The 15,397-nt window shown below is 40.0% G+C and overlaps 1 protein-coding gene across 1 annotated transcript in view; it reads right to left on the bottom strand.

Annotated features, from left to right (window-relative positions):
* Positions 1–15,397, bottom strand: part of POC5 (POC5 centriolar protein) — a 39,216-nt gene that overhangs the window by 23,484 nt on the left and 335 nt on the right. Inside the window, exons 2-5 of the mRNA XM_020804052.3 lie at positions 12,282–12,382; positions 8,466–8,568; positions 1,510–1,620; positions 173–369 (exon numbers count right to left, since the gene is read on the bottom strand). Of these exons, the coding sequence (XP_020659711.3) occupies positions 173–369; positions 1,510–1,620; positions 8,466–8,568; positions 12,282–12,365 (495 nt within the window). The 5' untranslated portion in view covers positions 12,366–12,382. The remainder of the gene's footprint in view (positions 1–172; positions 370–1,509; positions 1,621–8,465; positions 8,569–12,281; positions 12,383–15,397) is intronic.

Genomic DNA, 15,397 nt, shown 5'->3' on the forward strand with positions numbered 1-15,397 from the left:
TTTCTCCACAACAGCACAGAATCATCTTTTTAACTTTGCCTTATTTTGCCAAAGCACTTAGTGCATTTCCTACAGGCATTTTGCCTCAGGTTCTTCAAAGATGCTACAATACAGAAAGCTATCAGCAAAATAATTTTATTATGGGCACAAAAGAGAGAGAGAGACAGAATACCTTAAGACTTCCACTCCAGAGATCAAGGATGCTCTCTATCTGGGTCACTCTTTCATCTGAAAGGCTTAAATCGGTCACATTTGACTCCTGAAGATCTTGTTGACTAGATGAGGACCCTTGAGAAGAACTTTCTTCCAAACGGACAGGGCAAAGTCCTTCCATGTCTGTATGAGCTGGCTCCTTTACTGATGCTGAAACTAAAAAATAAGATGCTAATTGGCTCTCAGATATAAGATTACCGAATATATATCATAAACTGTGTTAAACTGAACGGGTACAAATCAAAAGCAAATTATTTAAAAACTAAAGTTGCCTCCCCCCCCCCCGATTAAGCAACAACAACATCTGGTTTTGTGACATCTTTAAGATTAACAAATTTCATTTGGCAGAGCCCCCTTCATCAGATACCTGCAGCAAAATATTGCAGCAACAGGTTTATAAGTACACTGGCTTTCATTCTGGGAGTCTTTGCTATCCTTCTGCAAGCAGGCAAAGACTTTTCTCTTCAGGCAAGCTTTCCCTGAGTGAATGGAGGCCAAGTGAGGTTTTAAAAATGGATAGTTGTACCTTTCTATGTGTTTTGGTGTTGCTTAGTTTTTTTTGCTATTCTATTCATTGATCATTTTAGTATTGTATACTCACTGTTATTAGCTTAAATACTGTCTTTTAATTGTTGGAAGCCTCAGGTTCTTTTTAAGGAGAAAGGCAGGTTAAAAGTATTTTAATAAATAAATTAAATAAAATGTATGAAAAAAATTTAAAACTGTATTTTAATAATCTTAAAGGACGAGTACATCTATTATCCACAGGTTTTCATGCACTATAGTGCAGTCCACTTTGCAAAATATTGGAACTGCATTTGTCTTTAAGATATTACCTAGAACCTTTCTGTGATGACTCTCATTCCAAGATGAAGTAAAAGATCTGCTTATCACAGGAAAATATAACCCACAGCCCTATTCTGTGTAAGAATCACTTCTCATGCATCTCTAGACAATGGCCATTAGACATGTTCTGCAAACATGTACACTATTCAGATGATGTGCAAGACATCTAGCCTAAGTAGGGGACAGCATTATAGACATAGAAAATATGCACGCATGCTTGTAGGGGGGAGAGAGTGAGAGAAAGGGGGGTCAATTTAAGCTTCAAATATCCAGGACACCCTTTGGCTCACCTTTGCCAGACACTACACCTTAACTTCCCTGCAACATTTTTTGGTTCTTGGTGATGTGCAAACTACAGAATTCCTTGATGTATTAAACTGAAACCTAACACAAATATTCAAGCAGTAAATATACGAACCAACACCCTATACCTCATCTCAGAAGTTATACCTTCTATTCTGGTTGTTCGAGTAGTTGTTGGAAAATCAGGCTTTCTTCCATGTTTCCTCCAATTTACACCTCCTGTTTCATGTCTGTGTTCATCCATTACTGGACTTTTTCCTGATTCAAATATATAGAAGGACTAGATTTAGACTTGCTAGCATAAATTTCTTCAGATTTCTGCACTTTAGGTATTACTGATAAAGTTCTTAGATTCCTGTATTGGAGGTAGTAACTAGTAAACTTTGCATGGATCAAGTCCATCTCTAACAGCTGCAAAAATTAGAACGAATGCAAGCTAGAAGAGAATCATGACGTCAGGAAAATGGCCTCCTATGCTTGGGGAAAAAGGAGATGGTAAGAACTTGAAAAGTTATTTTTTTGGTACTAAAACTCCCAGAATACCTCAGTCAGAACATGTACTGAACTCTTAGGATTTGTCCAGAAAATAATTTTGTCCAATATCTGAGAAGAAACAAGTAGTGGCACTGCAGACGAGCTGCACCTAAAGCACACTTATATTAAATCAGTTCCACCAAAAGAAATTGAGTTGGTGTATAATCGAGACCTTTGGGTAGTGTGGGTGGCATATAAGTTAAATAAATAAATAAATAATCATCCTCATCATCTCAGAACTGCAGAGTTGGAAGGGGCCCTATGGATCATTGAGTGCACAGCGGAAAAGCAAACTCCCAACCTCTGGCTCTGCAGCCAGAGATCTAAACCACTGAGTGAAGAACAATCTAGATATTTTCTGTAAAGATTCTGCATCCCATAGCCTCCGATTTATTACTGTATAGAGGATTTTACTAAGTACGGTTTGATTTGTGAAAATAAATGCTGTTTACTATATTTTAATAGGAAAAGGAAAAGCTCTGTAAATATTAGATATTTTAACAATGTGCTTCATGGAAGTCAGCTTTAAGGTAGATTCACTGAAATATAACAGTTCAATACTAGAAGGCTAGCACCTCAGAAAGAAATGAGGCAAGCATCTGGAGATGATCGAACTGCTGATTAGTATTTTATAGCACAAGTGTTCTACATTTCTAGATTTAATTAACAGTAACTCAGGACAGGAAATTAAATATTAGCATTCAAAGCACCAAAATAGTAGATTTTACAGAGTTGCATACTTTATTCTGATGGATTTAAAGCTTCTTTATAGGTCTATTCTTTCTTTCTTTCTTTATTTATTTAGTAATCAGACTTCTCCTACCAGAGTACATCAGCTCTGACAATTTTCAATGAAGTAGCTGTGTTAGCTTGTCTCAGAACATGGTTAAAATTAAGGAAAAAAGGGGGGATGCGGAGAGAGAGAGAGAAGCCAACATTCTTAACATTTTACAGACTAACAGATTTACTTCACTGTCATTATTTAGGCTGGATTTAACCTATAATGTCCCTAAACAGCTTGGGGCCACGTTATCTCAAAGACCACATCTCTCTTTATGAGCCTACCTGAGTGTTAAGATCATCAGGGGAGGCCTTTCTCTCGATCTCACCTCCCTTGGTAAGGACAAGGGAGAGGGCCTTCTCTGTTGCTGCTCCCAGACGGGAACTCTCTCCCATGGGAGGCCAGGATGGCCTCATCTTTGCTGCTCTTCTGCAAGCAGGCAAGACACTTCAGGCAGGCTTTCCTTTAAATGCCTGGTTTGATCAAGGGGATTTCTTAATGGGAGCATTTTATGCTGTGTTTTACTTGTGTTTATAATATTGTTCGTATGAGTTTTAATATACTTGTTTAATGCTTTTTAAATATTGCAATAATGTATTGTTTGGCTTTTAACTGTGTTTCTTTCAATACTGTAAGCTGCCTTAGATCCTTTGAGAAAAAGGTGACATAGAAATATTTCAAAAGAAAGAACAGAATTACTTTAATGACATAAGCGATATCTATTTATTTTGAACAGTCACATTTTAAGAATATTTTACAACATTTTCTATGCATTTTGTCAGGATTTTTTCAGGTTTTACCAACACTAAGGTTTTTTCTTTTAAAGGTGGTAAGGAAAATGAGTGAAAACTGGAATGCAGCCCAAGCAAATTGCTTGTTCAAAAGTGCAGTAAGGAACAACAGGGAGCTTTTCAAACACTCAAATAAAATAATGGGGACAAAATGCCTTTGAAAAAATAGCTTTCAAGTACTGCCTGAACCTACTATCTGCTTTGATTCCTCAGTCACCATCAAATTGCAAATATGCCAAGCCCAAACTGCAGCATTTCCTTCTAGACGGGCCTAGGATCCCTTTAAAATCTGCTGTCTTGTCTGCCATTTCTTCTCCATCCTGAGTGCACCCCTAGCTTGTCCTTCTTCTATGTATTTGTGTGGACGTACGCAGTGCTTGTTGGAAATCCCATGACATGGGAACATGTTTGCTCTTCTCAAACTTGACATGTCAACTAATGACCAACATCCATTCTTTCGCTAGCCAGAAATAAAATTCAAAGAGTTTCAAAATGAGAGAGGCGAATTAAAGAAAACATTTCGCACACACACACTGAAGCATGAGCCTCTGCAATATTAACAAAGCTTTTGCTGTAGACTACACAAATTTCTGCCACTTCCTTTTTCAAAAGGCATATCCTTTTTCAAATAGGCAGGTTGCCTATTTGATCACTATCCTGCTGATTTCAACCCATCCAGGATTAGGAGATACAGTACTACTGAATGTAGAGTATCTCCACTAGCCAGAAAAGATTGAACTTGGCTCACTACAAAAGTTGTCAGTGAGATTTTAAGCAGGAAAGCTGCCAAGCCCCAGCCCCATATTTGACCTCCATTTCCAGATTTCAGAGAGGAGAATAAGAAGAAATTCCCCACAATATCTTGTTATATGGAGTGGGACTTCTAATACGACAGAGTGTTATGTTCTGGAAGAGTTTTCTCCCCAATTAGGGTATGAGTCGATCACAGCTGATGATCTTCCATCTGTTCTAAAAACTGTTTAGAACTCTGGAGTCTTGCAAGTATTTGAATCCCAGCAGTCTTTTCAATGTACTTAAACTGCTGTTAAAAATGCATCTTCAGTATCTTGACCCATGTTTTACTCAGTGACTACCAAAACAATTAATCCCCAAGTGCTTGTCTCTCACGCAGCATACAAGATCTGTAACAACTGTTCACATGGACAGAGCTGGAGTAAAAACTCAACAATTTGGCCCCATTATCTGAATGCTATTTAAAATTGTTAAAAGAAGAAAACAGATTTCAGAACTGTTTTCAAATAAATGCAGAATATTCCCATTTAACTCATAATTTACTATTTAAGGTCAAAATCTAAAGGAAAGAAGAATTAGAGTTGGGGAAGCAGATAATCGGCCCGTTTGATGACCTGTTGAGGGAGTCCGACAGGGGTAAAATGTCTCTCTTGGTCCCCCTCAATATCTCAGCTGCTTTCAATACCGTCGACCACGGTATCCTCCTGGGGAGGCTCTCCAAGTTGGGTATCAGTGGTCTGGCGCTCGCCTGGCTCCAATCCTTCTTGGGGGACCATTCTCAGAGATTACAGCTTGGGGAGAGTGTACTGGCCCCATGGAGTCTCAATAGTGGGGTTCCACTGGGCTCGATTATCTCACCAATGTTTAATATCTACATGAGGCCACTGGGTGGGGTCATCAGGGGATGTGGGGCTTCGTGTCATTAGTACGCTGACGACACCCAGCTGTACATCTCCTTTTTTCCAACAACAGCAGATGCCGCTTCATCCCTTCAGCACTGCCTGGAGTCCGTACTGCAATGGATGCAGGAGAATGGACTGAGGCTGAACCTGGACAAGACGGAGGTCCTGAAGGTGAGTGGTCCCGCCATTGACAATTTGGAAAACTCCCTCTCTTTTGGGGAAGTGACTCTCACCAAGAAGAGTGAGGTTCGCAGCTTGGGGGTCCATCTGGATCTGGCGTTTACCATGGAAACCCAGGTAACGTCAGTGATCAGACAATTAAAAGCTTCCTTTGAAAATTTCAGGATGCATGTGCCTTTATCACATTGTGTACAAGTCACATGCATCCTGAAACAGCCTTTAATCATCAGCAACTCTCCTTCAATCAACAGCAATTTGCCACCGCTGATTATGTCATTACAGTACTACTGTGCATGCAGAACTGCACAAAAAGATTTTGGCCAATATGGCAGACCCATAGGAATCTGCTGCCTTAAATCAGGTCAGAATTTTGGCCAATTTAGCCTAGCATGTTTGACATGGACAGGCAGTAGCACTTTAGATCTTTTGGCAGGAATTTTCTCCTGTCTTACGTAGAGATGTTAGGGACTGAATCTGGGACCTTCTGCATACAAAATAGACACCCTACTATTGCTTTGCAGTGACAACTTATACAGAAAGAAAAACACATTGAAGGTTTAGGAAGGGGTGACGCTATAAATTGTTTGAATTTGAGAAGTCTTCTAGCACAGTAAGAACATGGACAAGAACCATGTGATTCTGAAACCCTTTCACCCAGATAAAACACCCATGGCTATATAGCATCCAACAAGGCCCTTATTGTTACGCATAATCCAGAAACAAACCTCCTAGGCATTTAAACATTAAGAAGCATAATAAAGCTCTATTATATACACTTCTCTCTCTCCCTCCGGCTTGCTTTGTGTTTTCCTGGACAGAAATAACCAGTACTTCTTTTTATGCCATCCTAGCTATATTTAAAATATGCACCAGGAGCAGCAGCCAAAGCCTGACCATGTGACTGCTATTGTGCTCCTGTGTCAAGCTTACAGTAAGCAAAATTCTGTCAATTTGGATAAGCCAGAGTGTATTGCAGTTGGTGAGCTACCTACATACAAGTCAAAAGTAATGAAGAATTATTACATTTCTTAGATTTTGTGAAATTCTTTCCATTAAAAATTATCATAATTTTGTTTTTGCTTGTCAAGGTAACAAATGTTTGCAATTCTGAATTAACAAAATAAAAACTGGAACTGTACATATATCATGTCTTTGAAGTCCTTGAGAGGTAAAAGGCATTAAGATGAATTAAAATCATTCAACTTTTTCAAAGGAGTAGATACTTACGCAATAGCTATTTTTAGAAAAGCCTCAGGAAATAAACTGTTACCTAGAAAACAATGACTGAAAGCAAATTTCCAAGGGTCAATTACTCCGTCTTTCAAGTAAGTGAAATACTGCAAGGTACCCACTAGGAACACAATGACATGAAGGACGATACATTTCATTAGGCCAGAATTAACTACTTTGTTCAATTATTGTGTAAAAACATAGCACATATTGAAAATAATATATATGCTATGAAATCTCCTTGAAGCAAATCTTATAAATTAACACAACATTGTAAATTAGTTGTCATGGTAATGGAAAATTACAAACTATTTCAAAAAGTTGAGGTGAAGAGCAGACAAACAGCTAGGGCATTTCTAGGTAAAGGTTCCCTTTGACATTTTTAGTCCAGTCGTGTCCAACTCTAGGGGACAGTACTCATCCCATTTTCAAGCCATAGAGCCAGCGCTTGTCTGAAGACTGTTTCCGTTGCCACGTGGCCAGCGTGACTAGGGAACGCTGTTACCTTCCCACCGAGGTGGTACCTATTTATCTACTTGCATTTTTACATGCTTTCAAACTGCTAGGTTGGCGAGGAGCTGGGACAAACAAAGGGAGCTCACTCCATCGCGTGGATTCGATTTATGACTGCTGGTCTTCCGACCCTGCAGCACAGAGGCTTCTGCAGTTTAGCCCGCAGCGCCACCACGTCCCTTAGCGCATTCCTAGTGGTACATAAAGCAATCCCAACTTAAACTATGGATTGGGCCATAGTCTATTCCAGTGGTTCCCAATGTTGGATCCCCAGAGGTTCTTGGACTACAACACCCAGAAATCCTGGCCAGCACAGCTAGTGGTGAAGCTTTTGGGAGTTTTAGTCCAAGAACATCCGAGGACTGAAGGTTGGGAACCATAGGCCTTGTGAGAGAGCATAGACTCTCTGCAGCAGTCTCAGACCTAATCCCAGAAACTGCCAGGTAGCAGAAAGAAATATACAAAATCATGGATAACCACTATCAATTAGTGTAGATCTGGACCCAAGGGCCACATGCAGGGATGGCAGTGATCAGAATGGCATCTCAGCAGTACATACAGACAGACCCAGAAATGTGTGGGGCCACAGGTCGCCTTTTTACTCTCTCCTATACAAAGATTCACATGTAAAGCCTCACTTCTCTAACCCACCCAACCTTCCTCCCTCTTTGTCTCTCTGTAACAAATACTAGGGGGAGGGGGAGCTTCATCAGTATCTCTTTCCTTGTATGGAGAAGGCTTTCTTTCCCTTCTTAGGAAGGCAACTGCTGCTCTAACATACGTAACTCTATTCTGTGGCCTGTTTTTCTAGTAAAGTTCTTGAAGGGAATTACAGGATGTCTTTTGCCAAAGTAGCCCACTGTATTCCAGTTTTCTTCTCAAGAATGATCTTCTTGAGAGAAACCACAGAGCATAGCAGGCTAGAGTGGCAAAATGATCTTCTGACACTTCATACTCTGTGATGTCATTCTCAATGTTATTGCTAAAGGAAACCACAGAGCTTGATGGGCCAGAGCTGTAAAAAAATCATTTTAGGTCTGAAAAAGAGAGATGCAGCTAGAGAAGTGCAGAGGGGCACTCAGGGGTACTCGACACTGGCATAAATGTACTAACAGCATATTTTGATATAAGGTAGCTTTCTACTTTTTAATCTGTTCTGTTTTGACTAATTGTTTCTTCAACTGCATAGTGGATAAATACAGTTATATAAGAATATATATATGCTCAGTCATGTGATACACAGGTAAACACAACCCATTTCCAAAAAAAAGAGACATTATGGAGGATCTTCATTTGAATCAGGGGGAAATGCATTCTTGTACCAGCATCTCTCATTTTGGCAAGCTGATGGGTCCCCTCCTTTATGAAACAAAGCGGGCTTCATGCCTTGATAAATTTTGAATTCCTGTCGCAAATTACCTGCAGACTTCTGATGACTATCTGTATGATCCGACGGTCGTAATGTACTTGGCTTAAACTTTGGGGTAACTATAGCATAGCGAAGCAGCTCTTCATATTCATCCTATCATAAAAGGACCACAAAGATTTATATAACATCTGTTTCCAAGCCAGAATAAGAAAGAAATGTAATTCCTCCCATCATACTCTTAGAGGTGCAACCTGCATCACGGAGACACTATACACAGTGATGAAATCATAGGTCTTGAAAGTGTATCTTTTTCAATGTCATGTACTATTCTGAACTCATAAGCTGAGCTACCAAAGCAAAGCAGCTCTCTTGCAGTCTGTCCTGTATTTTCTGTTTCAGAAACACTCTGAGCATATATTTGCATCACAGCAAACTTGCAGTATTGAGATCATAATAATCTCACTAAATATAGTTATTTGCAACTCATTTGTTGCCTAGTTGAATAGTACAAAATCTCTGCAAACCATTTACAGTAGACTACTTAAAGTTGTGTTGCTCAACTCCATACCCTCAGCAGAGATCAGTCAACCTGAACGCTGTTTTGTAGCTCTGCAACGGGCCAAGATTGAGGGGACTGGAAACAAGCCTATGGAAAATAGTGATGGCAAAGGGGAACAAGAGATCTGAAAATCATGAGCAGAAACACTCTACATTTCCTCACCTATTGTCATAGAGGAAATAAAATAGCAGTCACCGTGATGAGTGGTAGAGCAAAACAGCAAGGTGACTGGGAGTAATTTTGTCAGGAGAGGACAGCCCCTCACGAAGGAATCAGCTCACAGCCATCAAAGATCTCCAAAATCATTGCACGCCAATCTCTGCTCATCTCTCTTCATGCACACAGTAGATCCCAAGGTTTTCCTGCTTGCCTCATTTCTCTTATTTTCCATATCCCCCCCCCCTCCATCTCACTTCAGGGTTTTTAACATTTGACCATATTCTTACCTACTGCTTTAAAAGGTTTTTAATTCCTCTTCTAGAACTATCGTAACTGATTGCTAGTGTTCTCAATATTTAACTAAGCTATAACAGATGGCAGTGGTGTCAATATAAAATATATTTATGTACTGCTTTCCCCTCTATTTTGCACAAGGTTTGTGAAAATTTTTTTTTAATAGAACAGCACAATGGCCTAAATCTACCAACATGATGGTTCTGCGGCATTAGAACTACCTGCCATTCCCAGCGGCTCTTGGTGAACCCCCAAATTACCTCTGGATCGTTTCCTAGCTTTCAGAAGCTTTTTAAGGTGCAGGGCAGGGGTGGGGCTGTGATGGGAAAAGTGTCTTCCCTACATTGCGTTATTTTCCAACATCACTAGATAAGCAACATGATCTACAATTCACAGACTGGAATCCTATTCACACATGATCAGAAATGAGATCAGCATCTTGTAAATAAACAACAGAGACAGAGTGCTGTCCTCTGAACATGCCAGCCACAGAGACTGGCGAAACATTAGGAAGAACGACGTCCCCCTTCTGTTTAAAAACCTGCCCTTTTTGCTAAAGGGATATGTGGCAAAAAGGGCAGGTTTTTAAACAGATTTGCTGGCAATCCAAAGGCAAACAAAGACCTCTGATTTAGACTGTAAAGTAGCCAGGGGATTTGCACAATCTCAGGATGACAAGGTAAAATTCACAGTCTCAGGTTTACTTCTTTTTTGCTTCTCCCAAACATTAAAGCCATGCAGCCCCCAGGGATACTTTCTAGCTTCCCAAGGCCCCTCATACCTCCCCCACATTTTTAATGGCTTAAAATATACCTCTGTGCCATCTACGGGCCATGGGGGGGGGTAATTGTGAATTGTTTTGATGGCCTAATACCCCCCCGGCCAACTCATAACCCCCCCTTTTTAATTTGACCATAGGGAGATGTAAGGGAGATTTCCTTTAAAAATTTATTTTAAAAAACTTACATCAAATTTTCAGTTAACAAAAAAACATTGTGACGATTTTTGCAGCACACAACCACTGCATCACATTTCTAAATAATTATTAATAAATTAAATAAGCAAATAGCCATGGCCCTCCTCTTTACTGTGCCCCCTTCGGAGTGCAGCCTTCAAGCTGCCAGCGGATATAAAAAATGGCCTTTGGCCTTGCGGAACTTGCCCACTCCTATAGCAGGGAGGTTACTGCACAGAAACAGTCTTCCATCCTTACTCATTTGTTCCTTAGATACAGTAGATAGGGGGAAACTATACATTCAAACTGCTTCAGGTTTTTCATATGAAATTCTGCATTCCCAAACTCTGCCATTTCATGCATGGGAAAAACTGCCCTTGAATTTAATATCAACCTCAATCATTGAAGCTATAATAAAGAACACAAAACACTGAGCAAATAATTCAAATAACCAAGCCTCTTTACTCTGTTGCAAAAGTCAAGCCAAACACTAAGCAAAGTCACACATATTCACGGTCAAGAAATACAAAGGCAGAGTGCAGAAGTAGAAAAAAACCTCTCAGCCATGCTGCTGGAGGACTGGGAGTAACTGAGAATTGGGAAGAGTAACTTTCCCCAACTGTGGAAGGTGCATGCATGAAAGCTAGCAAAACTCTTTATTTTCCTGGTTGAAATGGAGCAGACAGGAATAGATCAGATGTCCATGGACTCTCTGTTATGATGATACAAATGTGCGTACACCATGTCTATATGAGAAACACATGGGATGCAAGTATAAAAAGAGAATAAAGAGAGAACACAAAAATACCTCCTTCATTCTACCATGTTTCCCTGAAAATAAGACAGGGTCTTATATTAATTTTTGCTCCAAAAATGCATTAGGGCTTATTTTTCAGGGGATGTTTTATTTTACAGTCATGTTATCTTCTACTGGTTGCTGCACAATGGTGAAGGGCAGGGTTTCACTTAACTGGGGCTTAGTATTGGAGTAGGGCTTGTATTACAAGCATCCTGAAAAATCATACTAGGGCTTATTTTCAGGTTAGGTCTTATTTTCAGGGAAACTGGGTACACACAACCAATGGTTCCAGTAATCAGTGTCTCAAATGTTGGATCATGCACCAGCAGGAAGACAAACTAGTTGGTGCTAATCAGAAGGGCAGTCAAAAAAGGGGGAGCTGATCCCCTACATAACAAGTTTCCAGCTTTCTCCAAGCTGTAGTGGCTGACTGACTAGGCTGGGTTGGCAACTGGCAAGCTGGCTAAGCAGCTGGCAGATGAATTAACAGGGCTATGAAAAAGCTTCCATATTCCTCTTGGATGAAGACCATGAAATACAACAGATAGAAGAGAATTCTGAGTTGGGCCAGAGCCAAACCCAAATAGCTTTCATACTTTCCATTGACTCGCTTCCCTGGTGTAGGGAGAACTATGGTGGTGGTAGGAGCAGTGGAGGGAGAAGGCAATGGTACAGAGCCAGACATCCCCAACCACTAGCAGTCTGGCTTATCTTTGCCATCCTCACCCCCTCCTCCAGGATAAAGCAGGTCTGAGTCTGCTTTTCTTAGACTTTGGCAATGTGGTAGGAAACCAGCAGCACTCAAGTTGTACTTGCCCAAGCCTGTGCAGAAGCTTATATAGTAGCTAGCAGAATAGAGCCTGTTGACCTACAATTAATCTAAGTCTGACCATTGTGAAAACATCAGTGCACTAATTTTGTTCAGTGAGAGGTACACTCTACAACAATTTCTAAAATCCCATTTATTTACATTTATGTTATTCTGCTAGATTCACAAGTTAATAGAATTTAAAATGTAGAAACCAACTCACACCTGTTGAAAGAAACATTTTCAGAGAAAAGAAAAACAGTGTCCCCTCAAACAGCTGTTTCTGGCCTACCTGAAGATCTGAAGAGACAGAACTGCCTCGATCGGAGTCTTTTGGCAAAACAGGACTTGTGGTTTTCTCTTCAGATGAAGACATCCTGAGTTAAGGTACTCCTATCAAAACATTCCCAAAGGCAAACTTTATTTTCAGTCAAGGGCCTATTTCTAATTACTGCCTCAAAATTCTCTAATATTATATACCAGCCAGTGGTCTCCAGATTAGAAACAGCCATTTCATTAGTTTTTCAAACTAATTTTTTGTGGGCTGTTCAGCAACACTTGGAAGCAGAGTACTGGCCTGCTCGCCACTATCTCATGAATGCATCTGTTCTAGAAGCCTATGTTAATAACAATCAAAAGACACATCAAATTACATTTCATAGGTATTTTCTTGTTATATCCATATGTGATAGACCTTCAGTAGATCATCAGGCTGTACAGTATATATTTCTAGAACATGGACGAAATTCGAAACTCTTACAAAAACAAACCCCCTCAATTTCCACTTTGGCTTATGGAAATTTAGAGCACATGACTTCAGATCAATTGGCCTACAAAAGTCAATTACCATTAGTGAAATGAAGCAAATAAATTTACCAGTAAACGCATACTGTATGGTTAAAAATGAAATTCCAGAGGGAGCTATTAAATTTTAGGAAGTATTGTTTCATTGTACTTTTTTCTAGCTGATTTTAATGTATTATACAGTTGTCATTTTATATTGGGTATCTCTTTCGGGACCTGATAGTCAGAAAAGTAACTTAAGTATTTTTAAATAAATAGAACAAATGTTCAGCTTTGAGCTGTACTGTAAGGCAGCACAGAACAAAGCATTATACCTAACAATTATTAAAACAAATAATTCCAAAGTGATTCAATAAACTGATAATAATCAAAACTTCTGGAAGAAAATACAACCCCTTAAAAGCTTGCTGAAAGAAAAACATTTTAATGCTGCACCCCAAGGGCTGTCAGTTTAGGCCAACAATGACTGCCAGAAATGTATAAGAGATGTGGTCCAGATACAAGCAAAGAAACAAAATGCCTCCTACGGATTAAAAAAAATAAAGATCCAGCATTTCAGTCAGATAGTAGTTATGTTCCTGCTGCTTTTTATTATTTGTGCCCTTCTGCCTGCTGCTGCTGTACTTATAGTTGGTTGTTGCTGTTTTATTATTGGTATTGGTTCTTGTTATATTTTGATACTTTTTAGTTACTTGCTTGTGAGGTTTTTTAATTAAAAAGAAGCAGGAATTTTCAGTAAATAACTAACAAGGCATGGAAATCAAAAGAATAAAACATAAAACAAAACAAAAGATGTGAAAATATAAGCAAAGCTTTTTAAATGAAATCATAGTTTGAAAGCCTGTCTCTCTGCTATTAGCTGCAAATTGCCACATAGTGTACAAGCAAGATTTTAACAAAAAAGATCCATTCCAATTTACACCAGGATCCTTACAGTAAAGCCCCAAGATTCCACCCTCCAGGTATGCAGATTTAGTAACCCCAATAAGCTATACAGATCCAGCTTGTAGGCCAAGAATCTGTATGTACCAATGCAGTCTTTTCAGGTCACTGCAGCAGAGTCCGCAGATCTTGATTAAGACAAATGGAGTAGCTTACTGCTCTTGGAGAAACTGTATTTGGGTGAACTTATGAGCACTATGAAGAACAAAAAGCCTCCAGCTCCATTTTGGATTTTATCTTAATCTGCTATAAAATGCTGCTTAAGGTGCTAATGTATATAAGATAATTCTCTGAGACATCAAAAATATTTCCAAAAGCTTAGACATAACATCTTTAGACAGTTCAAAACACTTAAAACAATACCCAGGTTTCATCAGCCCATAACCCATACAGTGAATAACTAAGCCAGTAACTCCCCTATAATTAACCATTATATGCCAGCAAACTGATTCTGACTTACAGCAACTTTTCCCAGCATTATCTAGGTAAAGAGTAATGAGAAATGATTTATCATTCTCTTTTTCTGGAGCTGCTCTGGGGCCATGTAGAGTAACTAGCCCACGGCTCCACAGGCTGGCTCTTCTCAAAGGAGGCACAGTGGGGAATTAATCTCCCATCCTATCAAACCTCCCCGTATAATAATTGTGTGTCATCACAAAGTCAACAGTTCAATTCTGACTTAAGGCAAAACTCTCCAGTGGTTTCTAAGTAAGGGGTTTCCCATTCCCTTCTTCTGGGGACATCCTGGGACTCTGCAACTTGCCCAAGGTGATACAGAATGGGGAACTGACCTCCCAACCTCTGGCTCCCCAGCCGGATACCTAACTCACTCAGCTATCCAGCCACTTTTGAATAGAGTCACGTGATTACGACTGCCACCTCCGGCTTTTATGATGGGCAACGTTTTGCAAGTATGTGATCTGAACATCATCCCAAGTCATTAGGCAGAGAGCTAATTTATAAGTGTATTCTATCATTAAATGGGGCCAGTCCACATAGCTCAGGGAAGAGTTGAAGAAGTGACCTCCCAATTTGCATCAGCCCCTGCGATAAACGAAAGTGCTCAAGCCCCCTCTTCAACCTACAGTTGGGGAGGAGGAGGAAGAAAGGAGCATAGCCATGGCAGCAAGGGAGGTAACTCAGGCAACTGAGTCAACAAGCGGAAAACATTTACCTTCAGGCCTGTCTGCCGAGGTTCACTGGGTGTGAATTAAAACAATATGTCAAGATGTGTCGACAAGAATTGTGTCGGAGGCATACCTGTGAGACCTTTGCATTGCTGAACAATAAAGATTATAGCATCTGCCAACCATACCATGCACATAAGGGAAGTGGGTGCGCATCTTCCGTTTTCTTGTGTTTTTGGTCTTGCATTTACCCTCAGACAATTACAAGGCTACACCACAATGAAACTGGAACACACAACACCCTCTTTACCCACCAGTTCTTACCTCCCTCTTCCCTCTTCCTTAAAGACTGGCTCTCAATCCGAGTTTAAAATAAATAAACAAGACTACTAGCCGCCTGATGTGGGAAATCTACAGAACTAAGAGGGCCCGCAGAGGAACTGTAAGAGTAAGCAGGATGCAATTCTGAAGGCGGCTGAAGTGCAAAGGCTGCACGGTGGGAAAGGGCAAAAAAAAAAAGGGAAAGCAACGCGCG

The sequence above is a fragment of the Pogona vitticeps genome, chromosome 2, assembly GCF_051106095.1.
Source record: "Pogona vitticeps strain Pit_001003342236 chromosome 2, PviZW2.1, whole genome shotgun sequence".
NCBI classification, from domain to species: Eukaryota; Metazoa; Chordata; class Lepidosauria; order Squamata; family Agamidae; genus Pogona; species Pogona vitticeps.